We start from the raw sequence: 27,281 nt of genomic DNA, 5'->3' as shown, positions 1-27,281 counted from the left end.
CAGCTCCCCCAGCCCCACAGTCCCCCCGCGCCCCGGCCCCGCAGTCAGGAGGCGTCGCTGCCCACGCCGCCTTTGCCCCTTTTCCGCATGGTTCTGGAGGCCGGTGGTGTGAAGTCAAGCGATTCGAGGCGGAACGGACGGGGCTGGGGCAGCAGCGTGGCAGTGGTGCTGGTCAAAGCGGCGTTCAGCCCCGAGGGAGCAGTGGGCTGAGCTGGAAAGGAGAGAAACATGGGCAAAAAAGAATCACAGAATCACAGAATTTCTAGGTTGGAAGAGACCTCAAGATCATCGAGTCCAACCTCTGACCTAACGTTAACAGTCCCCACTAAACCATATCCCTAAGCTCTACGTCTAAACGTCTTTTAAAGACTTCCAGGGATGGTGACTCCACCACTTCCCTGTTCCAATGCCTCACAACCCTTTCAGTAAAGAAGTTCTTCCTAACATCCAACCTAAAACTCCCCTGGTGCAACTTAAGCCCATTCCCCCTCGTCCTGTCACCAGGCACGTGGGAGAACAGGCCAACCCCCACCTCACTACAGCCTCCTTTAAGGTATCTGTAGAGAGCAATAAGTCACCCCTGAGCCTCCTCTTGTCCATGCTGAACAAGCCCAGCTCCCTCAGCCGCTCCTCGCAGGACTTGTTCTCCAGGCCCCTCACCAGCTTTGTCGCCCTCCTCTGCACCCGCTCAAGCACCTCCATGTCCTTCTTGTAGCGAGGGGCCCAAAACTGAACACAGTACTTGAGGTGCGGCCTCACCAGAGCCGAGTACAGGGGGACAATCACCTCCCTAGCCCTGCTGGTCACACTGTTTCTTATGAAAGCCAGGATGTTGTTGGCCTTCTTGGCCACCTGAGCACACTGCTGGCTCATATTCAGCCGACTAGGGCAGTAATGCTGTTCAAGGCTGTTTAAGGAAAAGTGGGACCTGGTGTGTGATAGTAGTGGTTGGGGGACGGTTGGACCACAGGAGCTTGGAGGTCTTTTCCAACTGAAACAATTCTATGAGCCTGTTTATTCCCAGCAATGTTCTCCACATCCTCGTCAATGTGCCCCAGGCGGATTTCCCAAGGGCAGAGGGAGCCAAGCAGGTGCTCTCTGCTCTCGGAAGCTGCCATCACACACATGATCCGGGAGTGGATTTGGTTCTGCCACAGAGATTGTCTGGGACCAGTATGGGGCCAACAAATCCCTCTCCCAGCCCTGTTCTTTTCCACGTGCTACTTTTTGTCCTGTGTAGCCACTGCCCAGGGGTAAAACACTTTACATCTCGTGCTGGCTGACAACACCTATTTTGTGAGTAGGTGCAGCAACACTCTGGGGTTCTGCAGCTATTTTAAAATTATTAATGAAATTAACATTTTTAATTAAAAACAGGAACAGACCTCATTCTGCAAGAAATTTCCTGTTAAGTTCAAGGGATCCGTATGTATCACCAACCAAGTTTTTGAATGTTCCTATTTAATTATCCCTACACCAATTTTCACCATGTCCATCACACTTGTGACTTAAGACTACATCCATAGCAATCTGTAGGAGAATGCTGCAGGCTTGGGATAGTGCTCTCAAGAGAATTAGCACCCCATGAAGTTTATTCCTAGAAAAACAATATGAATGCCCACAATATATCAGACAAAAGACCACAAAGATGTGTTTACCTCGGTTCTTCATTGGATCAGTGTTAAGAATCTGGCTGGCTCGCTTGGATCGGAAGTAATTGCTGGCAATACTCTCACTCTCGCTCCTGTTCAGCATCAGCTTGTAGCGGTCTTCCTCTTGCTGCAATCAGAAAGCACTGTCAGCAGCGCTGTACTCTGTACCAGCCCTTAGGTACACAGGTATCCTGGGTTAAGGCTTAGAAATACCACAAACTACAGTAAATAGGATAAAAAAGCAAGCTCCTGGGCAGAGTGACACGGTGAAACGCACATACCAGCTACATGGTCAAGCCTGGTTTGGGCAAAGCTGTGAGTGATGCAAAGTTAAAGCAATAAAAGCAATTCTGCTACCAGACCAGGAGGTGAACTGCCCAAAATGAACAATTTCTTGTCTGAGAACAAGGTCAGCTCTTGCCTGACACGCGTCTTCAAGGGTCCTTTGCTAAACCTGCTGGCTGACACCAGCTGTGAGCACGTGCCTGGGCAGTCACCTAACTCTGCCCACAGCACACAAACCATGGCCATGTCTCATGGTGATGTCTGAGCAGGACTTTTCAGGGCCTCAGGAGGAGAAATACAGCTTACCGTTGGTTCTCCACTCTCAGCTGAAGGGCTCTTTCTGGCAGATTTAGACTGTGGCAGTGTTGGAACTGCTATGAGAAAAGCACAGCATTAAAGGGCTGTCATCTCTAAAACAATTACGCACTCCCTGATCCCCACCACTGCTCAAATCACTGATAATTAGGATAACAGATGCCTGGAGGAGCCGTACAGTGATTCATCTCCAGTGAGTGGTTTAGGATATGGATCAGCTAAAGCAGTTGCACATGGTTCAACAGCTCTTGTCTTGCAGGAATGGCAATGCATCTCCAAGGCTGAGGCAACTCATACCTTGGAATTACACAAGGATGCTGAATTCTAATTCTCAATCAACTAAATGCTGCTGTGAAGCTTCAGGAAAGTCGTCTCACTTTAGCTTCTAAAGGTTTGAAACAGGTCCTGTAGTATCACCCTTGTAGCACATATTCATTAATGTAAAGTGTTTTCAGATCCTAGGAGGAACAGCTTTAAAAAGGGCATCTTACTTGTTTAAACACTAGTTGTGATTTCACTCTGCCCAGAAGGCATGCAGAGGACTGCGCTATCGAACACAGGCAGCTTAGTGGGGAGCCCTGTGCCTGCTTCCCAACCCATATCACCTACTCAGCACAAATATTTGTGCAGACCTAGAAACAGGCAGCTGTGTCCTCACTAAATTATCCCTAGAAAGCCTCAGCTATACGTGGAAAGTTTTACATGTGAGTGCAGTCCAAACACCATGTATCAACGTGCTAGTGAGCTCGGAAGAAGCTACATGGTGGCAGTACAATCCAGACGCTCCTCTTACCTGCGGGCAGGTGGGTTTTTTGAATGACAAGCTCTGGAATTTTCCAGCAGCCAGCCTCCTCATCCCAGACAGACTCATGCTTAATCTTCTCCAGATTGCTGTAGTTGCAGTCACGCCGGATGAGGGACTGCACCTGATCCAGCAGCTGCTGGAAGAGCATGGAGTCTCGCTCCAGCCGGCGGATGGTGTTGAGGTAATCGATCTTCTCCAGCTCAAACTCTGACTGCAGATCTTTGATCTCGGTCTCGGCAGCCTGCAGCTGTGTCATAAAAGCAAAATGGCGAGTTGGGGTTATGACAGAGAGAGGACCGTGGGTTACTGCGAGCAGAAACATTTGTTAGGCGCAGAGATGGAAATCAGTCAGATGGTTTACTCAGAAGGCAAATAAGAGGGAGGTGACAATGCTACACGAAAATGAACAGCTTGGCGAAAGTGGATCAACAACTTCTACTTTCACCGTCCCTTTACACAAGAATGAGGAAGTGCTTACAGAAAAGCAATGGTGGGAAAACAAAAATGCCACAAGGATTCTGTGATCTGGATTTACGCTCGACTGAAGCCAGAAATTTAACAAAATTCAAAAGATAAAACAGTTAATAAGCACTTACTGTTACCTCCCACTCTTAAAAACAAAAGTTTCATCAGTGTTTGGAAAGCTTTTTAATTTATAATTAAGAATTAGGATGAGATTTATCTGGAGAGATCATTCCACATCTGTTTTAATGGAAGACTTGTCACATCATCCTATAAATTACTGAGTCTTCAAATAGTCTTAAAATTAAACTCACAGGTATATTCCGTGTCCTGTGCTAATAAAGTTGTGGGTGTTTCTAGCTTGGATGAAAAGGGTGGCATTTTACTTCGATAACCTAAATACATCAAATTCTTCATGTGCAGATTTCTGGCTGCATATACACACATTTTTTGAAGCTCCTCCAAGTCTGCTTTATACCATCAGAGCAAAACTTATTTTCAAGCATGCCTAATATTTAAGGGCATTGCTTTTATATATATAAATATAATATTTGCATGTTTGTTTGTTTGTTGTTTTCCTAGAGAACTTCTCACACTGTAATTTCTTGGGTGATGAGAACTGGTGCTGCTGAGGATGTAGCAAGCTGTGCAATAGGCTGCATAGGTCAGCAGAGGGAGTTGCATCCTCTCCCATGAACAGACATGTTCCTCTGAGCAGCGTGTTACACAATAGAGAGACCAGATTTTAAAGCCCTCGGGTAGGGATTTGAGAAGTCGTGGAACAGCTCAGTGAGGGCAGTTCCATCCAACATTTCATAAAAATGCATGCAAGCATTGTAAGTACTAATGCAGACAGATGAAATATTACACAGCTGGACTCATTCTGTAAACATTAGCATTAAAAAAAAAAAAAAAAAAAAAAGGGTAAGCAGAGGAGGAAAGATGGATGCGGATGCATTGAACTAAGAGGTAAAAAAGCCATCCTGAGATTAACTCCACTGGATGCTCCCTAAATCTTAAGCAGGGATAACAAGGAGCAGCTTTTGCAGGCTCACCTTTTTCTGCATTTTCTCCAGAAGTTTGCTCTTGACTCGAACCTCCTCCTGGATGGAGTCGTAGACATTAAGCAGAACCCAGTCGCTGCTGTCCTCGTCAGATTTCTGCAGCGCAGTCACTAGCTGCATTCTCCGCTCATCTGCATACTTTTTCCGGCGTTTATGCTTTTCCTTGAGGTCCTTGTTTTTAGCCTGTTCCCCCCCTACCACCTGTTGCTCTAGCATCTGCAGCCTGGGAAAGGCAAATGCTTCTCTTAGCTGAGCAGTACTGAGAAACATTTGTGTAGCTGTGAAGGATGCTCTTCCTTACCTGAATGACACTTGAGACCATGCAATACAGATATACTGACTTCTGCAGAGATTTGCTGCCCTGAGTAATCATGGCAAATTCCACTTTTAATAACAGTTTCCGTCATATATACTCATATGGAGTTTCTAGTGACAGAAACACAGGTTATTCTGATCACCTTTGTCATCATGTGAGACTGAAAATCTGTATCTACACTCAAAGAAAAAAAAGTTTCATGGAATTTATCATTCAGTTATTATTTCTTGTTTTGAAAGTCTCTCAAAGCATACACAGAGGGTGCCAAAATGATGAAAACGTATTTTAAATGGCGAAAAGTGAAGTGGCATGGCTACAAGCCATACCACAATTTTTCTTGGGACAATATCAGCCAGAGTTAATGGCATGGGTTACCTCAGCATCACTGCCTGGGTGCAAACACAAAATGATTGGCTTCAAATAAGGGCCCACATCCACACTGCATTGCCCCATACACTCTAGCACGGGTATAAAGAAAAGGGGCTCCCCTGTGTTCTTACAGCACCATCCAAGTAGCCCCTTGTACCTCATGCCAGGAGCACAAGAGGATTTGTAAGTAGTCTGAGGTACAGTGAAACACTGCACAGCATCATCTAAACAGTGCTGTTCTCTTTAAAAGCAGTCTGGGAGCACGCCGCCACTCTTTACTGTGCTTTGTTCCACCTTTTAAGGGCAACAGTGATTTAGTCCCACTGATCTGCCCAGAAGGCAGATATGTATCTGACAAAGTTCTGAAACCAAGAGTCCTTCTAATGCCTGGCTGCGGTGAGGAATTCAGATCCCAGGCAGGTTGCCCCTCAAACCACTGCACTGACGCTGCGAACAACACTAGGCACCATTTTCCCTGATGTGGCTCATACCTTCAGACAGGGCACACTGTGCTCCAGAACTGGTCTCTTTGTCTGCACTGGGATCTGCAGCAGAGCAAATAGCTCAGGTTTGCCAGCACTGGCTCAAATCAGAGAAAATCCCACTGCTGATAAAAGCTCCACTGATAATAGCCTCTTAATTATCTTCAAACCCATCCAAAAGGGCTCATTCTCTGCCAGAGATGACCTACTACTCTACTCCACTGCACTTGCCAAGTAGCCTTCAGTTTCATTTGCTTAATGCAGGACTGAATCCTGCTCTGCTGGGTATCAGAGAGCTCACAGCCATCCTGATGCGTAAAGCTTTTAAAAGGCGCCTTTGAAAGTCCCATACCTGTGGAATCAAACCCTCACGCCTAACCTGCAGAGAACTTTTGATTTTAACAATGTAGTTGGGAGAGTATTTTTATCTTGTTTATCACAAAAAGGAAAACTGCAAAAGGATTTGATATATAGTCAAAACAATTGGTTTCTTTTGAGCTATCTCCATTAGAAAGAGACAGAATTGCCCACAAATTACAAACAATGTTATTTTAGATTTCTTAATAGCTCCTTCTTCAGCTGGGAGAGGCCCAGAGGAGCAAGCATGTGTCACAGGAGCTCACAGTGAAACTAAAAGACTTAGTTAAAAAAAACAGAATTTTTCAGAATCAAACTTCACCATGCACATTATATTTTATGCAACAGAGCAAAACATAGAAATCAGCAGGATTTCTGAAACAGCCCTAAGCCCTCATTTTGTCTCAGTATGCTGGGTTGTACTCTGACTAAATGAATCCTCTCAAGGCAGCTTTCACCTGGAGGAAAACCTTCAAGACAGGATGCACCTGAGATTGGCCAAGCACAAGACTTGACGCTGCACTCCTCACATCTCAGTCATCAGGTCCAGGCCCTGAGTCTAACACTGCCCCTAAAATTCGGTTCTTGGATAATTTTGATGCCAATTCTGGCTCAAGTCTTGCAAACATTGTCAGATGCATGAGGCAAAAGTGATCTCAGTGACATTGAAGAGTCACAGAGGATGTAATCACATCCATCCAGATGCACAGCGAATAGCAGGAAGACCTACTACCATACATACACTAATATTACAACATTTTCTAAATGTTCTTCCAGAACATTTTTCCAAGATGAAAAGGAGGCAACCTTTAAGTTCTTTGGGCATTTAAGCTCTGTCAGTAACAGCCAGGCTCAACTTTATAAACTATACCTGCAAAAAGCCAAAGAAGGAAAGATTTCCCTGTCTAAAGATCTAGGCAGGATTTGTTATCCAAAAAGCACATTCACTTTCTTCCACTGACACCGACTTCTCTAGATTTTTCTCAAAATTCTGGCATTTGGCATCAGAGTAGCATAGCTAACAGCTATTTACCCATCCAAACAGGACAAAAGATAATTTTGGAATAAAGACTATACATCTGCCTAGATTTGTGCTGTGTGGATCACACTGCTAAAGCTCAACAGTTGTACTACCATGCAAGAACAGGATTGCTTCTTGCCTGTGTGAGCTAATGTGCAATGCACAGGAGGCAGTTAGCAGCAGCAGCACAGTCACTGACCTGGCAAGCACCTGCTGCTGGTCTACAGGCACTGAAATCCCCTCCATGGTGACAGCCACCTCTGCTCCAGCACTCCCCCTGCTCACACCACCAGTGTCTTGGACAGTCTGAGGGGCTGCTGCATCCTGAGGACAAGAGGAAATGAAAGGCTGCAGCTCTGAAAACATAAAGCATGAATACTGGGAGAGACGAGGCGTGACACTACCCACTTGGGCATATTTAGCCCAGGAGGGAGAAATGGTCTGAAGGGTACCTTGACTGATACTGGTTCTTCATCCACTGCAGCAACAGAGTCTTCAGGCAAAGCTGTCTCATCAGGAGCAGTTTCAGTCCTCATAGCAACTGAAGAATAAAAGAGCAAATACCCACAATTTAAGTAAACGATGAGCTCTGCACAGAGTATAAACCTGTGAAAACATCACATAAAATCTTCCCCAAAAGCCAAAAGCTGTCTGTCTGGGAGGAAAAGTCTGTTACTTACCTTCTTATGCCGTTGGTCAGAAAAAGCCAGAGACCCAGAGGGTCAGCTGAAGAATACAGATTTACAGGGCTGGGAGAGCCTGGATCCTCATGTTCACATGAAAATCTATTTCAGAGGCCTGGAAGGCGCACACTTGTAATCAGAGGGGAAAAAATTAACCTCTCACCTTAGAAAGTGATAGCATCAAAAATTAATATAGGTTCTAGAATTAATATTGGGTAATAGGTGCTGCGTAAGCATGTTACAAAACATGCTCTGAGGCACTGCAGAAGTATAAATGAAAAGCAATAATGAAGAGGATAGCTGGCAACAACTTAAAGGTGTGTGACAGGAATACCTGCCCTCCAGCAAAGTGATGGTGTTGATAATCCACCAGGAGACCAAGAGCTGCGTCAAATTTGTATGCGATGGAAGATACTGCTGCAGCCACCCTCATCTTGGGCATGTGAGTTGTGGGAAGCCAATTGGATCAAAACAGAGTGCTGCCTGCTGAGACCAGTCATCTCTGCAGCGCAAACCTCTGTTCTAACAGAACGCTGCTCTAAGGCAGAGAAAACTCACAGCTACGTGGGCAAAATTGCATTCTGTTGCCTCAAGGCTTACAGGGTAGGGCCAGGCTGGTCCTGACATGGAAAAGAGGTCAGGGGAGGAGGGAAGAGGACAAACTGGGACAGAGAGTCTTATGAATGGCCCTGGAGGCAGAGTTATTGCTCCTGCTGTTGGTAAGGGAGGGGTAGAGCAGAGGCTGCTGCTGCTGCCAGGCAGCACTTGCTGCAGTAGCAGTCACTGCCACTTCAGAGTGGCAGACTTTGCAAGAAACTGTTTCAGCTCTTGCCCAAAGCCCAGTGTATGAACAGCATCAGGGAATTTTCAGCCTGTGCTGTGCACCTTCCACCTTCCTCATCCACACCTGCTTCCTTCCTGAGGTTCTCCTCGAGAGCAGACAGCTTGAGATCATAGCAATTCCTCAGGTTACTGATGTCCTCTTCGAGGCGGGCACGAGACTCCTGCTCTGCCTCATAGCTGGCCTTTAGCTGGGCCAGCTTCTCCTCGTACTCCTGAAAGGCACAGCAGAGCCTGATGCAACAGTGCTGCTCCTGACTGTACAGGAGGTCACATCTTACATTCACCCCAATAAAACTTTTTTATTCTTCACATTTTTCCGTAACTTACGTCAACACAGTACTGATGAAAGGTGACTAATTAGCCCTAGAAACTGCTCTCTTAGGCAGATGTGATACCCTGGAGGAGTTTTGTAACAAGTAAGAAGAAAGTTTATTTAACTCCTCGTTCTTCCTCATGGCTCTGTCTCCCTTCTTTATCTTCATCCTTCTACTGTTCCCAATGTCTTTGTGTACCACTTTTCTTCCTCCTCTTACAGAACAAATCTAAGTGTCACATGTAATTTCCCCTTTTTGTTATGTGTACTTCAAAACATCTTGGGAACCTCCAACTCTCTGGAGACGAACTGGAGTGAGTAATACTGAAAGAAATGCTATTGTAAATAAGGCCTCCAACAACATATGGTCTGGCCATAGGAAAAGGCCCAAGACCAACAAATATGATGAGAAGTATACTGGAAAGGCTGAACCACACACCCCTACATTATATTATAAAAATATTACAAAATCCCACAAGCTTCAAAGACACTAGGCCATAGCCCCTTCTGACTTACTTCTCTGATCAGCTGCTTCTCTGCTTCAACATCTAGCTGGGGTTTGAGGGGGTGAGCTGGCTTCACTTCCAAGTGAGCAGTCTCGGCAGGTAGAAGGCCTGTGAAGCCAAGCAGAAATAAACATCACACACAATTATTGGGTGGGATTGTCTTCAGAATGCTTGGAAACAGAACAAAGAACCTGGCTACAAGCAAAGAATATCTCAATCCGCGTGCTCCTTTAAACTGCACTCATGTGCCAGCATCTGTGCTGATAAAACGCCTACTGGCATGGGACTCCAAAGATGTGGGGAGAGGAGTCAGCACTGAGCAGAGGGGGAGAGGTTTAAGCTTTGGGTATATGAAAGCAAATATAAATTTAATCTCTGTCACAGAGTAACAGAAGACCTGTTTCCAGGGCTATGCTAACAGATTTGGAAGATAAAATAAGCTGGGAAAGAGATAAGAAGGCAAGGAAATTGCCTCCTTTCTTCACAGCTGTTTTTGAAAAGTGGTAGAAAAGGGAAGAAAAAAATATTACTGCCTTATTCTTCTGATAAAAATTATCCTTTTTAGGGTACAATTCTCAGAAGGTGATCAGGTCCCTAAACACTGCTCTCACCCATTTATTCCCGTGTTTGCTATTCCTACTTCAGAGCAAAGAGTGGGTCTGCTGAGGCTGGGCTGAATCGTCAAAGAGAGGACAAGGCATTCTGTAAGCAATACTGCTAGAAAAGCAAAACTTTCCTTGTAGCATCAAAAAATCCATGGTTTAGAAGAACAGGGGCTGAATGCTATAAAGAATTTTACACTACTATTTCTTTATCATCTTTGTTCTGCCAGCTGAAACCACTCTGAGACTGACCAAATTCTAGCCAGAATGACCAAGAAGAATCGAGGATTGGAATCACATCAGCTTTTCTTTTTTTTTTTTTTTTTTTTTTTTTTAAAAAAAAAAAAATTGTTGTTCTTGAAAGCTAGAGAAAACGCTAGTGAATTCAGATGCTCTTTACCAGTAGAATAAGGTCAGTTTGGCAACAGTAAAGAAAAAGCACATTACTAGAATGGAAACCCTTTCCTGCAACAGGTGAGGGGAAGGTTTAGGCAAAATCTGGTGAGCATTGTATGTGGAAAAAGCACATTTTTTTTTGGTCAAAGATAAACCTTTGGAGCCACCAGGGCTCTCCTACCTGGCAAGTTATTCGCGTTCATCTGTTCAGCTAGAATGGCCTTCAGTTTCTTAATCTCCTCCTGATATTCCCTCAGCAGAGCATCTTTGGGGTCCTCATTGATAGAGGGCTTGTTCTTGATGTTTTTTGCTCGATTAGCATAGCGCAGAGTACTGAGGCTTTCGTCATAGTTGTTATCAGCTGGAGATAAGCATGCTATCATCAGGGTTTTGGTATTCCCTCCAAGGGAGTCTTGCAGCAGCCTGGTCAGCTTCGAGTCGCGGTAGGGGATGTGTTTGCACCTGCCGTCGACCAGGGCTGAGATGACATTGCCCAGAGCAGAGAGGGATAGGTTGATTTTGGTGGCCTCTTTGAGCCGCTCCCCTGTGGCTCCAGTTTTTGACTGTCTTTCACTTCCTGCCAGATCCACTAAATTGAGTTTTGCAGCCCTAAGGTGGTCTTGCCCTCTCTCATCTGCAAGAAAATAATTCTGGGTTAGGCTCATCTCAAGAAGCAGCAACCTGGTAGTTAAGAACAAGAACTCTGGCATTACATTTCAGTTCGAGCCCTGTTCTTTGTCTGCATTTGGGCCCTAATTCCTTTAAGTAAATACCTGCTTAATCTTAGAACTACATGTTTTAGTGCTTTCCTGAACAAGACCCTGCATGGTAAAAATTCCTAACTGTTCTTACGATCCCAGTGAGCTCTGAACACACGCACGCACGCACGCACGCACACTCTCTCTCTCTCTCTCTCTCTCTCTCTCCACATATTTCCACAGAAGCTGAGTGTTTAGAATTTCACGCAAAGCCCTTAGCAAGTAACAAGATCAGACCGTGACTTTATACAACTTCTTTTCTCTCCAGATCGCATCATGCAATTAAACAATGCCTGAGCACTGGAAAAAAAAGAAGGGAGGAAGCATGAAATGAGAACAGGAGTCAGTGGGAAGCAGCTGGAGTAAGGCTGGATAGAGGGCACAGGCAAAAGAGCAGGCTATCTGAACACCTACGTGACGCGGAGAGGAGGAAGGCAGAAAGGTTAACGTTGCAGACCACCATGGAAAGGCTGGAGTAACCACTATGGTGGGAAACAGTTTCTCCATGAATTCCCAAACAAGAGCATTTCAAGGCTGGAATCCAACCTACCCTAATCAATGGATATATTCAAGAAGTTTCTTGCTGTGCTTCAGAAGAACAAGTACATTCTTCCTAAGCACCCAAATACCACCGGGGACAGCCACCTGGCTTTCTGTCCCGAGACAGCCCAATCGCTCAGGAAGCCCAGCAGCTCTCCCCCTCGCCCATGGAGCAGCGCGGTGACTCAGCACACAAGCATGCTCAGCGGCATCTGTTCCTCCTCAACAAATGACGTTCTCAGTGAGAAAGTAAAATGAAGGAACACAGGCAAGAAACAGAACTCCCAGACATCAGGCTTGAGCTCAGCCCTAACCACCTGGATGAGGAGCCAGACCTCGGACCTCAGTGAGTGAGGAGTCCGACACAGTGAACTGGTGCCATTCCCATCGTACCACGTAAGGATAATAGGAGACGTGAGCTGAAGTTCACAGCCAGCTCCCCAGCTACCTAGAAGCACACCTCATGCATGTGGTGTCTGCTTCCTTGACCTGAATTTTGAGGCCAATTAACATGATGACACAAATCTGTGACTAAGAGAGAGTGGGTCCAGTTGCTTTAGAAACCCTTCAATTTCTCTGGCTACTTAATTTTCCCTGGTTCATTAAGAGATTTTATGAGTAAAGAAACACTTCTCCAAAACACAGATTGCTCTCCAAAGCACAGTACCACACTCTTGAATGTCCATGCCCCAGTCATTCCTCATAATTGCAACCCAAGTTCAAGGGAAGAGTGTCTTTAATGCTCCAAGAACAAATTTCCACCAGAACCCAAGGTTTTAACAGTCTGACCTTTTCCAGACAGACTTCTACAAAACCTAACCTTGAATTTAGTTTGAGTTAAACTTCATGAATGCGGAGAACTCCTAAATGTGAATAATGAATAATCTGATGCATGGGGGAAAGTTAAGAATTTTACAGTAAGCATAAAAAAGAAAATAAAATTGATTGCCCAAGGATACTTCACTAGTTACAGCAATAGGCTGTTAACTGCACAACCTACTATTTGCAGCAGAGCGTTGTTTCACTCCAGATCTTTGTGCCATGTCAAGACATAGGAAAACTAAAACTAAAAAAAAAAAAAAAAAAAAAAGAAGAAACACAAAACAACAGATGGAGGTTAAACAGAGCACCCTCTCACCATTCTTTCTGAGCACCAGGGTAAGTGGACAGTCATAAAAAACATGTTTTCTAACTCTTTCCTTCCCTCTCCCAGTTTATATAAACACTGTCAGGCAATTAAAAAGTTGTTTTGGTTCCTGCCAGTCCTTTTACCCAAGAAGGCTGTTTGTTTCAACCAGGGAGCTTAGTGGTTTAGTATCCATGGGGTAACGAGGTCTCCAGACTATTGCTGAAATGCCTGCAGCAGCCTGAAAGCCTCCCGTCTAATTCTCGCACAACCCGTCAGCCACTTCTGTGGCAGAAGAACTAAAACGCCTTCCTGTTAACAAATCAATCCCTAAGCCCAATGTAAAGAAATAAAACATCTGCCACACCACTGTAAAATCAGATAGTAACTTGCATATTTCATGCTTCCACAGCCAGAGCCTGGTGTTTGCCTTAATCCTGTTTCTGAACTTTCACTTTTTAAGAGTTCACATAACTGTGAGGAGATCATTTAAAATATTAACTGCCTGAAAACTACAAAATATTGCACGCGTAACTGGAAAATAAGTTTGAACTTGCCCATGCATCTCTTTGAGATGACAATATACCAATGCAGTTAACTATTTCAGCTAGGGATTACAGCAGTAGAACCATCCAGCTGTGGGAGGGTGCAAGAACTGTCAACTCTCTCCTCAAATATTCCAGCTGTCTTCCATTCAACTGCCAAAACTTTGTGCTTCACCACCTCCAGATGATCAGTAACAAATCTTAAGGCAGAAACTGAGGAACTGGGGAAAAGGTAAAAATTGATTTGATTTAAATGCAGACAAGGCAGCACTGTCTCGCCTGTATTCACTTTTAACTACAAATGAAAGCGAGCTGCAGAATTTCCAGTTTGATGTCTGATGGCGAGGTGCAGAGGGTGAGGGCTTGGGACACAATTTAGGCCCAGGGATTACACAGAGCTCTGCCAAGGAGGAGGTGAGACCACAGCCAGACAGCAAAACTGTCCCCCAGCAGGCAAAACCTCTGCACTGCTGTTCTGTTGTGCGTAGCAAGCTTCTAAAGCTTTACATCAGAGAAATTGTTGCAGAGTAGATTAAGAGCCCTACACCCAACACAAAGGAGTGTAAATATTTCATTTTCTTGTTAGGATTCAAGTTGGGATTTGATGGACCCAAATAATGCAAGGATTAGCATCCACTGGCTGTGCTAATTGAGAAATCCCAAAAATCCCATACACACCCGTTTGGGTAGATGAAAATGAGGTACTGTCATCAACATCCGGAACTACAACTTAGGAAGGCATTGTGTAACCTTCCCCATGACTGAAAAAGCTGAAGAAAATGCAGTCAAGCTGTTCACAGCCTCAGCTGGGGTCAAGGACCAGAAAGAAATAGGAGCTTAATTCCTTTCTTAGTCCCAAGAGAAAACCTTTCAAGGTCCTTGTCCAGACCCAGCGAGGCAGCTTTATCAGCTAAGGAAATGCCAATGGAAATGAGCTACTTGGGAAAGGAAAATTAGTCACCAAAACATTATTAAGGGACTCTTTTATTCCATCCTTAAACCCAGATTAGCTGTTTGCTTAAAAGATGCGCTCCATGATTAAGCTAAATGAAGGAATCACTGGGTGAAGTGATCTGACTTGCACTCTAAAGAAGGTCAGACAAAAGAGATAATGATACAAGTTTCTCCAGGCTTCACAAAGCATGAGCTCCCAGCCATTGTATGGGCTAGTTTTAGCACCCTTTGCTGGAAATAAAGGTTTTAGAAGATAAAGAAACAGAAGGAAATGAAATATGTTTCCAGCCTGAGCGTAAGATATTCCTCTCCCAAGGGGAATGGAGGAGACAAGATTTTGAATACACAGCCATTTCACTCTGTGAAGCTTGTCAATGTCAGGGCACAATTCTATGGGACCTAAAACCATTTAGGATCTGAATTTTGCTGGGGGATGCCTGGTCAGACTGCACGCTCTGCTAGCCCCAGGCGTGACGCAGGACTTCCAGCACCTACCTACGGTGCAGATTTCCATATGGATGGTGAAGATGGAGTGGGAGCGGGACGAGTCCTTGTTCATGAGGGTGTAACCCACTGCTCGGTTCCTCCAGCCCATCTCCATGATCCGCTCGCACTGGACCACGCTGTGCACAGTGTGCAGAGAAAGCCCCTTCACATACACCCCCTTCTCTGGGTGCTCCTTCAGCTGCAAAGAGGGACAAGGCAACACAGGTCACAACATGACACCAGCACCACGAGAAGGGACGCTGGGAGCCACCTGCAAGCTTGCGGGCTACATGCATTTCACATGTGGAGAAAGAAAAAGAGCCTACATGAAAACCTCAGGGTGGCAAAGACGTTATTGTTAGTTACTGAAAAACACGAGACTAATTTTGAGGGCTGCCATCGGCCTGCTGAGCGTCCATACCTCCTGACACCGTCAGTGGGAGCCAGACGCACGCAGTAGGTGGCCATCCTTGGCATGCCCCATCAGCAGCTGCAATTTCAGCCGGCAGCTACACTTGGTTGCAGCCAAAAAACCTCATATTTCTGAAGCAGGAATGAAACCACACAAAAAGAGGGAACCACCTTTACGGTTCTGCAGCCAAAAGGGATTAATGTTAAGAGGTTGCTGCTTGATTCATTCATCTCCCAGGCCACAAGAAACCCAGCTTCTCTGCACTGAGCTGCCTTCTACCTCCCCTATTATTAAGCTGCATATTTTAAAAAGAACTGAAATGTTTTTCACCTATTATGGCAAAATCTCTAATATACCTTCAGTCACAGGGAGCTTTTTAAAATCAAAGCACAGATTCAATAGTCACAGATATTGTTACCAGTGCTTTACTGAACCCCTCCGCTCTGAGAGGGCGTCTTGTTCTCACTGACAAAATTCCCCAAAATCACACCCATCACGCACAGGCGGACTATAATAATTCTCCAGATTAGTTCATTTTTTAGATGCTTTAAAATCCTATTCAGGCACCTGGATAGAGACAGTGTTAAATACCAAATAACACCTTTTCAGAAATTACTAATCGTGCAGAAGAAAACATACGGCATGTTAATAAATGATTGAAGACTTGAACGATCCATCAAACCTACATAAAAAACACAAAACAATCAAGAGATTCCTGCACTCCCACACTAGCCCCCTCTGAAACTCCCTCCACACTGGGAATTTTAAACAAGCCGAATTCATTTTCAACAGCTATGTTACGCCCCACATCCGCTGAGCTCATAACTACAATTCTATCTTTGTCATGTCAGCTGGGATATCAAGATAGTTGTCATGACTCGGTGTCACGGATGCGATAGATACCACAGTTGGCAGCGTGACCCCCAAAGAGGACCTTTGGGTGATGCACAAGAAGATCACAAGAAGTGATGCAAAAGAACGTGTTTGCTGTAAGAAAATCTGTGCATCATGGAGAAGAACTGGCTGAAACCTGAACTCAACAGGATTTTAGCTGTGTTCCATGTCCACTGTAAAGCCACAACTGCCCAGAACTAAGAACCAGTTACAAAGCCACAGCCTAACAGGTTGTACACCATGACTTTTGACTGTGCTACAGGAGAACCCCACGGCTGGCAGGGCTGCAGCTGGGAGCCCTGCAGAGACCTGAGGGAACACCCAAGCGGGGACATGGCTGTCATTTAACTCCATGGCAGCCTGACCAGGGCATTTTTCTAGCAAAGCTCCATAAGACCTGCTCTTCTCAGGGTTTCATTCCACAGCAGGCAACTGTGAGCCTCAGTGCTTCAGACTCAGCAAAGCCACTGCCATTAAAAGGCAAAGGAACAAACAGAAACAGGATTTTGGAGGAGAATCAGGGGCCAGGCCCCTGGACACAGCAGAAAGCGGTGGGTCAGCACAGGCCTTCTGTCCCCGCAGGACACGGCTCGATTAATTACTTCGCTCGGCGGAGGCAGCAGCAGCCAGCAGCTGTGATGGGGTTTCCCTGGAAACTGCTCTGCCCAAGTCCTGCCCTCCCGGTGCCAACTGCAGTCGTCATGGAAACGGTGTCAGTGCTGATGCGGAACAAAGGATGGGGATCTGCGCCTCCTGAAACAGCCAGAGCCCCCTTCTCCCTCCTCTCCCCCTGCGCCCACACGCGAGGCGCGCTTGGAAAGCGAAGCAGGGCGCTGCCCGCCAGGGGATTTGCCTCCCTTAAGGCCAGGAGCCCGTGGAAAATTTGCCCTGCAAGGCGCAGGGAGGCTCTTTGGGTCCCTTGGCACCGCAGCGCTTCTGTGCAGCAGATGGTGCTAGTGCCTCGGCTTTCCTCACACGGGCAGGCCTGCAGGGGAGAGTAAATTAGGACATGGGATTTGCAGGTCCCCCCGGGAATACGTGCAAAGAGATCCACAAAGCCACCAAGAGGCAAATTTTATAAAAATCAGCCCCTTGATTAGAATTTCAGCGCATTTCCCTTCTTGGGAGCTGCCCTCCTTGCCCATGCATTCCAATGGGGAGCAATATCTGCTCTGCCCTCTCAAAAAGGATCAGCCTTTTTTTGTTTTAAACAGATAATGAGATCATCCACAGCTACGCTGGATCAGATTAAACATTTATAAGGCGCAGAATCCTCCTGCTTTAGAGATAGCCTCCTGCTTTAGAGACAAAGAGGATTAGGAAGAAATTGCCCCATGAGCAGTTTATTCCTTTCTTGTCCTGTAACCATTTTCACACAGCGTCTGCTAAGTTCCTTCTGCCACAGAACTTTCACTAAAGTCCCTTAAAATCTCCTCCTGGCTTCCATATTCATCACTATGTTTATACTCTGGCATTCAGCTTCTGACAGAACATTTTCTTGCATTCCTGTGAGGCATATGTGATAACATTTATCTGAGCAAATTAAAGCACATCCTAATTAAGACATTGACTCCACCTCACCTCCAACTTCTGCTTGGTATCAGCTCCTAGAAGGTCTCGTACATCTTCATTGTAAATCTCCAGGTAGGAAGCTCTCACCAAGAACTTGGTATTTTCAGCACACTGCACAAAACAGGAACAATTTCAGGAGAAGGTTCTCAACATTAAGGCAACCAGGCAGCCCACATAAATCCTCAGCGCCAGCTGGGTGCCTACCTCCCTTCAGCACCTCATCAAATCTTCCATGGCATTTCATTCCCAGGTGTGACTACTCAACACACTTGCTATAGAGGCTTCCAGACCTTAAACTTCTCAGGTGCGAGTCCATAAAGTCAGCAGAGATGTGGGTGCAGGTCATCTGCCTCTCATCCTAAAGCAGAGGCTTGTGCATGGTCAGTATACCCAAAAGTTTTCTGGCCATAACAATTAGAGAGGACATCTTAGGTGATTTCTCAGAAACAGACACCTCTTTTACAGACCCTTGCATTTGGGTGGATTATACACCTGCTGTCCAGTGAAAATAATCAGGCATCTAATGATATGCAGGACTATATTATGATAACCTGTTAGGGTCTATACTGAGATAATTTAAATGCTATACTTGGAGTTAAATTAGCACCACAGCCTTTTCTGTCACCCTGCATAAAAATATCATGGTATTTTACAGTATCTGAGACTGAAAATTCACAAGAACCAAACCTTACACTGCCCTGACAGCCACGCAACACAATTGTACCGGTAGTGCAACTGAGACGGGGGAGGAAAAGATGCTCCCAGAAGTGAAGAAGCAGATAAATGGTACCACTTCACTGAGAATAAGAAGCAGATAAATGGTACCACTTCACTGAGAATCTAAAGTCCCACGTGACCTCGTTCATTCCTGTCCAGCTCTCTGCCTGCTATTCTACCAATGCATTTAGGTTTAAAAACAGTGTTTTGGTTAAAGCACTTAACTGGGATGAAGATTAGAGCACTAGTCATAGCTCTGTGACAACTGTCATTTTGGGAGAAAAGAAGAGCAGAACAGTATGGATATTACTCCTCTACTTTCCAGAAGGGTTGCCAGGATAAATACTTTAATGCCTGTGGCTCAGAGAGTATGACACTATAGAATACGCAAAAATCATCTTTTTAGATACCACACAACGTTACAACAGGATCTCTTTCACATCATTACACACCTACCTGGATGCTCTCAAAAATGTGTTCAAATGCTCTAGGTATAATGCCTTTCTCTGTAGAAGAATCCACAACCCCCTGCATGGTAAATGACTTCCCACTGCCAGTCTGGCCGTAGGCGAATATGGTGCCATTGTAACCTTCAGTGACACCCTGGAAATGGAGAAAAGACAACAAATGGCCGTTATCCTTGGCACAACTAGAAATAAGTCGTTCAGATTCTCTTCTGCCTTGTAAAAGGTATTTTAAAGGAAGATCTGGAAGTAAACAAAGCAATGGCTAGGCAACCTGGAGGCGAGTGAAATGCATCTATCTGAGATGCTTTTTGAAACTGCTGTTGAAGTCTCTCGGGTTCTTGAACAAGAACTTGGTTAGACACGTCACTGAAATGGAAACATGAAAGGGTACAAAACTAGAGCATGAGAAAAATCTTAATAGGCCATCAGAAAATTATAATAAAATGCATTCTATTACCATGTAAGTTGTCAGTTTTCTCTCATAATAGAAACCTTGAAGAAACACAAGTGTTGAAAAAAATGGAAGCATGGCTGACAATGCTTAGACGACCAGAACAGTTTTGACATAGGGCAGAAAATCTTAAGAAATTCAGAGATACAATGAGGATGCTAGCTGACTGTAGGGTAGCCAAAAGGATGGTATCTAGCTTAGTATCCTTTCCTCCTGGAAAGCTGGCTGAATGTAGGCATTGCTTTCATTTGTTCCTATTTCAGAGAACCATGGTAATAACAGAAGATACTTGGAACCTCCATCTGAAAATTACCACTGGCTATTTTATCCCTGGGGTTTCTTCTAACAACACTGGCTTTTTTTTTTTTTTTTTTTTGTATTTTTTTTTATTTCCTTTCTTGACTATTTCTTTCGTTACCCTAGCTGGTTGCCATGCTTATGAGTTAACAGGCAACAAACACAACCCCCTTCAGCTTTCACTTTGCTGTTGTAAAACAGGCTGAGATTTCCCATCTTCTCTAAGGGTTCTTGCTAGACAGTCAAAATGTCCCTAAAAGCATCGTGTTTGTACCTGCTGGAGATGGAGACGAGCGCTGCAGTTCTTGGCCAGCTACCATCTCTTGGGCCTGCTCAGGGAGGTTGTCTTTCATACCAACACCTGCCTGAGACAATCTGGAACAATTAAGTGCAATTCTGTTCTCTGTGGCCTGCTGAAAAAGGTTTTTCTTCCCAATTTCACAGCCTGCTGTCGGGTCACTGCTGTCCTCAGCCCTTCCTTTGCGCCCCTGGAAGCGGCGGGGGGGCTTCCACTGAGCGGCCACCTGCCCAGGCACCTCCCGCGGGGTTGCCCCTCACCTCGACGAGCGGGTAGGCGACCTCGTTGTAGATGTGCTCGGTGCCGTGCTCCTGCCGGTACGCCCCGTCGAAGGCGAACTGCTTGGGGGGCTGCCCGGCGGCCGCGGGGTTCCGCAGGGCGCAGCGGCCCCGCGCGCTGTCCACGCTCACCACGGCCGCGCAGCCCAGGGCCCGCTCACGGGCGTTCATGGGCCGGCAGCGCACCACCACCTTCACCGCCTCCATGCGGGCACCGGCACCGGCACCGGGGAGCCCCCGAGCGGCCCCGGGGGGGGGCAGCGCCGGGAGCGGCCCCGGGGGCAAGGCGGGGGTGGGGGGGGGGCTGCGGGGAGGCGGCCGGCGCGGAGCGGCCCTGACGCGGTTGCCCCGGCAACGGGGCGGTGTCGCGCGAGGCCCCGCCCCCTCCCCCCGGGTCACGTGCGGCCGGGGGCGCGCGCGCGCGCGGCTGGGAAAGGCGCGAGGGAGTGCGCGGGGCGGGGGCGTGCGGAGCCCTCGGGGTGTGCAAGGGCGCGTGCACGGCGGGGAGGGGCGGGGGTGTGCACCTGTACGCGGGAATGCACGCGAGCGCGCGTGCTGGGATGGCAGGTGCAGCCGAGGAGTGCGTGGCGGTGTGCAAGGGCGCAGGCATGCAGCGGCACGGGGGGTGTTTGGGTGTGAGCACGCCTGCACGCAGCAACGCGGTGTGGGGGTGCAAGAAAAAGGCTGCAGCAGACTCGGAGCAGGAGAGCCGTTTATTGCCCGCGGAGCCGCACAGCCCGCCGGGCGCGCAGGGAGGGAATGAATAAGGCAGAAGGCAGCGACTTAAAGCTACGAGAGGGCCGGGGGCAGCCGGGCCTAGCCCCGCTCATGCTGCACCACGGCGGGGGCCCAGGCGGCCTCCCCCCAGGCACTGGCCCCGCCGGGGTCCTGCTCCTCGTAGCCGGGGTTGCAGCGCCCGGGGGTCAGGCGGCAGAAGCAGCCCCCCGGTGCCCCGGAGTAGTGAGCCAGCAGGGCCGCCACGCTGGCGAACTCTGAGCTGGAGTGCTGCCACCGCGGGGAGAGAGGGCAGAGGTGAGCCCCCCGCCAGCGAGCATCATGCGCCGTGCACACATGCAGCCACAGGCCTGAGTCCAGCGCACACCGATGCAGCCAGCAGGCAGGCACGGGTGCACCCAATGCAGCCACACCCCCGTGTGCAAGTGCATACATGCAAGTTACCAGGTGCACTTGTGCACCAATGAACCTGTGCATCTGTTGCAGCCGTGCACATGTGCACTCATGCACCCATGTACAGATGCAGCTGTGTGCTGATGCAGCAGCCACAAGGCAGGTACACCCTTGTGCCTATGCTCCAAGTGCATTTATAGACCAGTGCACAGGAGCCCCCATGCACCAATGCACCTATGCATCACACACCAATGCACAGATGCAACTGTGTGCAGATACACCCACAACTTGAAGGCCATGGATCAAATGCACTCATACACCACTGTGCCCATGCACCACGCACCCATGCGCTTGTGCACCCCTGCACCCATGAACCCAAGGCACATACATGCTAACGCATGCATACAGCCATGCACCTATACACCAACGCCCACAGGTACCTGCGTATCATATACCCCCACACAGTTGCACCTGTGTGCCCACACACCGATACCCCTGTGTACCTATGCAGTGATGCAGTCAGAAAGGAAATGTACCTCTGCACCATGCACAAATGAATCAAATACACTTATGCACCGCTGCACCCACGTGCTAATGCGCCAACAGACACGCACCGATACCCCTATGCACCCATGCACATGTGCACCTGCAAACCACATACCCATGCACAAAGTGCACCTATGCAGCTACAAAGCAAAAGCAATCCATGTGCGTGTGTACACGTTAATCAAATGCATGTGCACATTGATGCACCCATGCATGAACGTGCCAGCTCACCTATTGACAAACACACGTGTGCAGCCATGCATCAGTGCACCCACACTCTGATGCATTAGTGCAGCAATAGACCCATGCCCCAGCATACTGATGTACACGTGCACCCACACACCAGTGCACCAATACACCATGCAGGAATGTACCAGGGCACCCATGCACGGATGCACTGTGCACTAACGTGCAGTGCACCCACGCACTGATGCAACCAGACCGCGACACACTGATGCACTGGAGCACCCCCCACCCTGCTGCACGAACACGGCAGTGCCCCCAGCCCCGACACCCTGTTGCCCTCTGCCCTGTGCAGTGCTCTCACCTCCACGCAGAACCGTCCCTGGGGTGTCCTGAAGACGCAGTAGGGGACGACGCCGCAGGGCGCCCGCACCCACAGGCACCAGCGCTTGGCCAGGCCGGGCTCAGGGCGCAGCAGGAAGGCGCCGGGGACATCCCTGCGCAGCAGTGCGATGCCGCCGTCCCTGGGGGGGACGAGGAAGTGGGTGGGCACCGCGAGGGGTGGCAGGGGTCCAGGGGCTGCCGTGCACTCACCTGGCGATGCCGGCAAAGGCCCACACGCTCTCGGCCAGGATGCTCTCGTTCTCGGGGAGCAGTGCCAGGCTCCGCGCCCCTTTGCTCTCCCATCCCGAGGCCGCTGCAGGAGCTGGTCAGTCTCCTCCTCACCCCCAAACCCAAGGCCTTGTCCCCCCAGCCCTGTGCGCTTCAGCGTCACCTCCAGGCACTCACCAGCCTCGCGGGGTGGCTGATGCGGCTGGCTCTCAGCCCCGCAGTCACGATAGGCGCCTGAGCGCAGGACTTTGCTGCGGATGGCTTTTTTGCGCACCAGGACCGGGGAGCAGTAGGGGTTCCCTGGGCGCCAGCTGCCAGCTCGGCCCTCAGCCTCCGGCCGCCGCTCCTGCAGCAGAGAGCAGGGAATGGGTTTTTGGTGGCACTTGCTACGTGAAATACTGTGCAAAAAGGCCATGCAAAAAAAAAAAAAAAAGTAATGCAAAATACGCTGCAAGACACTGTGCAAAAAAAAAAAAAAAAGCCATGCAAAACACCCTGAAGAAGGTATGCAAAAAATGACCTGCAAAAATGATGCACAAAAGTGCAATGTAAAAAAATGCCATACAAAAATTCCGAGGAAAAAAAAACGAAGTACAAAAATGCTATACCATAAAAACATTTTAAAAATTGCTATGTAAAACACCAAGCAAAAGTTGCCATTCAAAAAAATAAATAAATAAAATTGGAAGAAAAAACACATGCAAACACCAAGAAAAAATGCCACATAAACAACCATGCAGAAATGCTGTGTAAAATACCATGCAAAGTTGCTATGCAAAAAAAGTGCTGTGCAAACAGGCCCAGAGTAAAACACCATGCAAAAAAAAGGCCCATGTACAACAGGCTGTGCAAAAGACTGCAAGAAAAAGCTATGCAGGATGGACCATGCAAAATGCAATGTGCTTTGCAAATCTCCGTGTCAGAAAAGGCCATGCAAGAAAGATCTATGCAAAACAGTGTACAAAAGCCAGTAGGGAAAATACTGTTGCAAAACAGCATGCAAGAAGAGGCTGCACAAAACATGCCATGCAAAGCACCATGCAAAACTGCATACTGTGCAAAAAAAAAAATGTTGCAAAGAAAGATTGTGTAATAACTGCCAGGGAAGATGTCATGCAAATGGTGCTGTGCAAAAATAATAAAGAAAATAGGCCATGCAAGACATCACATAAAAACATGATGTGCAAAAGTATGCCATGCAAACATGCCCTTTACAAAGTGCTATGCAACAGTGCCATGCTAAAACACCTTGCAAAAAAAACAAGGTGCAAAGGCACATGGGGCAGCACCCAGCACCTTGTGGCCTGCACCTACCCCTGCACCCAGTGAGCCAAGGCCGATGGGCGCGGGCAGGCGCCGGAAGGAGACGAGCGCGTTGACATTTCGCGACACCTCCTCAGGGTTGAGTGGCTCCCGCAGCACCCCGGCACCCGATGGCTCCCCCTCGCCCGCCTGCTCCTCGGGGTGCGCCAGGAGGTAGCCAAGCTGGAAGGAGCGGCAGAGCAGGAGGTGCAGGACTTGCACCTGGTGGGGTGCAAAGAAGACAGTGGGTGTAGGGGCCAGGGATAATGAAAATGTGTGCGTTTGTTTGATTGATTCATTTTGCTTTTGCAGTTTATTATTTTTTTTGGAGTGTTTGGGGTGTGCACCACGCACCTCACCCGGGGGGCCCATGAAGAGGTGGCAGAAGAGGGCGTTGGGGGGGCTGTAGGGGTTGCGGGCCACGAAGGCGAACTGGCGCTCAGCGTGCCTCCAGGTGCTGTACAGGATCCGGCGCAGAGCGTGTGCCATCAGCAGCGTCTGCGGTGACAAGGGGGGGGCTGGCTGGGACCCGGCACTCCTGGGGTGCAAGCAACGCCTGGCCCAAGCCTATTTGCAGATGCACGGCTGCAAAGCAGGTTTCCTGAGCAAAAAGCAACATCCCGAGTGGTGCAACCCCAAAAAGCACCTTTGCAAGGTGGCACCCAGCACCCTGCACCCACCTCCCCATCGGCACCATAGACCTTCAGCCCTTGCAAGCTGAACCTCAGCACCACCGACCTCCTCCTGGGGCAGTCCTGGTGAGAGAGAGGGGGGGCAGCAGTGAGGTCCCTCCCCTGCCATCGGGGGTCCCCCCACACCCTGGGGTGCCCCCGCTTTGTGCCAGTGGGGGTGCCTGACCTTCAGTGCCCGCAGCTGCTCCTCCAGCCACCCCGCTTGCCGCTGCAGGTCCAGGTCCTCCACCGCGAAGGAGCCCACGTACTGGGGGAGGCGGGCAAAAAGTTCACCCCACTTTAACACCCTCCCCACCTGCCAGGATGCCAAAATTGCCACCTCCTGGGGCAATTCCCACCCAGTGGGGATGCGATGCTGTAGGGTTTCACCCAAATTTCCCCAGTGGTGCAACAGCTTTAGGGTGCACATGCATTAAGAGTAGGGGGGGAACACCAACACAAATCCCCCCACCCTGCAAAGCCCTGGAGGGGGGGTGCTGCTCTGCCTGCAGCTCCCCAGGGGGCAGGATCAGGCCCCTTGTCTCCAGTACCTCACCTCTGCTGGCTTGGCGATACCCCGGGCACGTGGCAGGGGGGCCGCCGGATCCGGTCCCCTCCCGTTGGCCGTCTTCTTCTTCATGGCAGTGGGTCAGGGGAGCTCAGGGGGGAGTTAAAATAGCTCCAGCGCCGCATCTGACTTGGAATTGTTGTGCTCCAGCTTGGAAGCTACCCACGGACGCCCAGCGGGAGCAAGGGGCGATGTGGGGGGCCCCAGGGCCTCGGCGAATGAATCCCTGCAAGGAGGGACCAGAGAGACACAACCTGCCCCCGCCACCCCCCGCTTCCAGCTGCTGAGCTCCAAGAGGAGCTGCAGTCCCCAAGTCCTGACCCCGTTGCAGGGGTTCCCAAGTCCTCATCCTGACGCAGAGGTCCTGCCATACTGACACTGATAAATGGGTCCTCAAGTCTCAGCCACAACCCTGATGCAAAACTCCTGCACCCCAACCCCATCCTGAGCACTGTGCAAGGGGCCCCACACAACACCAAGTGCCATGCAAGGGTCCCCTTGTCCTGACCCCCAGCACCACGCAAGCCTCTCCACATCCAGCCCCTGCCCTGATGCAATGTCCCCCACATCCCAACGCCATGCAAGCATCCCTGCATCCTGCCCCTGAGCATGGTAATGGGGTCCCAGTGGCGTGCTCCGAAGCACCGTGCAAGTGTCCCATGCCCCTGCCCCAAGCATGGTGAAGGCATCCACGTCCTGACCCCAAGCACGATGCACAGGTCCCCAAACCCTGACCCCAAGCACAACACACACATGCAAGAAGCAAGGTGCAGGCAACCCCGCACCCAGCGAGCTGCCGGGGTCCCCACGCCCCTGGGGGCGGCAGCGGGTCTGGGGCAGCTTTTCCAGCTGCTCCCGAGGGCTGTGCTCGGCCCCTCTGCGGTGCCCCAAGGGGGTTTTCTCCCCCCAGCAGCCCCCGGCCGGGCTGAGACCCCCACAATTCGTGGCCCCGAGGCCTCGCCGCAGCCGCCCGTGGGGAGCTGGGGTCCGGCTGCCCCAGGCGCATCCCAGCAGGGAGCAAGCCCGGGGCTGCCCCCTCTTTTCCGGCACTATTTGGGGGTCTCTCCCCCCCCACCCCCAGCCAATCCGCGGGCAGGCAGCCCCCAAGCCCCGCCCCCTCTTTCCCACGCTCCGTTTCTCAATGGAGCCCCCCCAGCCCACCGCCACCCCGCGGGTCCCCGGGGGGGGGGGGGGGACGGACAGACGGACACCCGGACAGGGGCAGCCCCCAGGGGACAGCAGCCCCGGCTCGCCCAGCCCGAAGGGCTCCCGCTCCCCCGCTCACGGGCAGCTTGCTCGCGGGGCTCTGGAGAAACGCAGGCGAAAAATCCTCCGGCTCTCGGCCTTCGCCGGTTGTTTTCCTTCCCGGGGGGGCTCCGCTCTCCGCAGCACGGGGCTGCCGTGCCCGTGGGCGTCAGGCCGCTGCCGCACGCCAGGCCCAGGCGAGCCCGAGCCCACGACGGGCACGGGGCAGGCAGCAAACTCCCATTTCCTGCCTGCGATCTGCCCGCGATGAATCACTGCAATTTACCTCCCCGTTTTCTCCGTTTCTTGGAAGCGACGGCGATCAGAAACGCTTGGGCTTTTTGGAAAACGCGGCTGCAACTGGTTTCTGTTTTTTTTTTTTTTTTTTTTTTTTTTTCCCTCTCTCCTCTGCCCAGCAGAGAAGCAATTCCTAACCCTCTCCCTGCTGCACACACGTGGTTGCTCACTCGCCACCCCCTGCCCCGCTGCTGAGCCACATCTCACCCCAATTTCCAAATTCCCCTTTGCCCACTACTCTTCAGCCTTCCTCATCCCTCCAGTTCTGGCCGTGCAGCTGGAAAAAAAATAAAGAGGGGTGGCTCCAACCTCACTGCAAAGAAGAGGACAGAGCCACACAAAGCCAAACCCTAGGGGTCCCCAAAATGCTCAACCCTGCCAAAGCTATGGGACCAAGGCAAAAGCTGTCCCCAGCTACAGGGATGTGCCTGGAAGGTGAAAGCATTAGTTTAGGGAGAAAATG

General features: G+C 49.3%; 2 protein-coding genes across 2 annotated transcripts; both read right to left on the bottom strand.

The window, feature by feature from the left end:
* Positions 1-44: 44 nt before the first annotated feature.
* On the bottom strand, positions 45-19,078 carry KIF17 (kinesin family member 17). The gene is made up of 13 exons (XM_032201656.1): positions 18,932-19,078; positions 17,768-17,869; positions 14,890-15,079; positions 10,653-11,105; positions 9,484-9,581; positions 8,719-8,866; positions 7,581-7,669; positions 7,328-7,452; positions 4,575-4,806; positions 3,046-3,304; positions 2,244-2,308; positions 1,659-1,779; positions 45-211 (listed from the first exon to the last, which is right to left on the bottom strand). Exons 1-13 carry the CDS (start codon positions 19,007-19,009, stop codon positions 45-47), a joined length of 2,127 nt encoding a protein of 708 aa, XP_032057547.1. The 5' UTR covers positions 19,010-19,078.
* A 2,004-nt stretch (positions 19,079-21,082) lies between these two features.
* SH2D5 (SH2 domain containing 5) lies at positions 21,083-25,348 on the bottom strand. The gene is made up of 10 exons (XM_032201655.1): positions 25,265-25,348; positions 24,896-25,006; positions 24,718-24,792; positions 24,392-24,535; positions 24,050-24,259; positions 23,928-23,944; positions 22,913-23,091; positions 22,718-22,820; positions 22,488-22,647; positions 21,083-21,271 (listed from the first exon to the last, which is right to left on the bottom strand). The coding sequence occupies exons 1-10, from the start codon at positions 25,346-25,348 to the stop codon at positions 21,083-21,085; spliced, it is 1,272 nt and encodes a 423-aa protein (XP_032057546.1).
* Positions 25,349-27,281: the final 1,933 nt, after the last annotated feature.

The sequence above is a fragment of the Aythya fuligula genome, chromosome 21 (assembly GCF_009819795.1).
Source record: "Aythya fuligula isolate bAytFul2 chromosome 21, bAytFul2.pri, whole genome shotgun sequence".
In the NCBI taxonomy this organism is placed as follows: domain Eukaryota; kingdom Metazoa; phylum Chordata; class Aves; order Anseriformes; family Anatidae; genus Aythya; species Aythya fuligula.
This window is presented reverse-complemented; position numbering and strand designations above follow the sequence as displayed.

Excerpts from the sequence above, each read along its gene's own strand:
- KIF17 (XM_032201656.1), bottom strand. The coding sequence starts at position 19,009 with ATGCAGGGGGTTGTGGATTCTTCTACAGAGAAAGGCATTATACCTAGA. Across the intron at positions 8,867-9,483 it reads AGAAGCAGCTGATCAGAGAA|GAGTACGAGGAGAAGCTGGC; the intron begins GTAAGTCAGAAG and ends TGTGCCTTTCAG. Across the intron at positions 2,309-3,045 it reads AAAAACCCACCTGCCCGCAG|TTCCAACACTGCCACAGTCT; the intron begins GTAAGAGGAGCG and ends TTCTCATAGCAG.
- SH2D5 (XM_032201655.1), bottom strand. The coding sequence starts at position 25,348 with ATGAAGAAGAAGACGGCCAACGGGAGGGGACCGGATCCGGCGGCCCCC. Across the intron at positions 22,648-22,717 it reads GCCTTTGCCGGCATCGCCAG|GGACGGCGGCATCGCACTGC; the intron begins GTGAGTGCACGG and ends CGTCCCCCCCAG. Across the intron at positions 21,272-22,487 it reads AGGGACGGTTCTGCGTGGAG|CACTCCAGCTCAGAGTTCGC; the intron begins GTGAGAGCACTG and ends CCGCGGTGGCAG.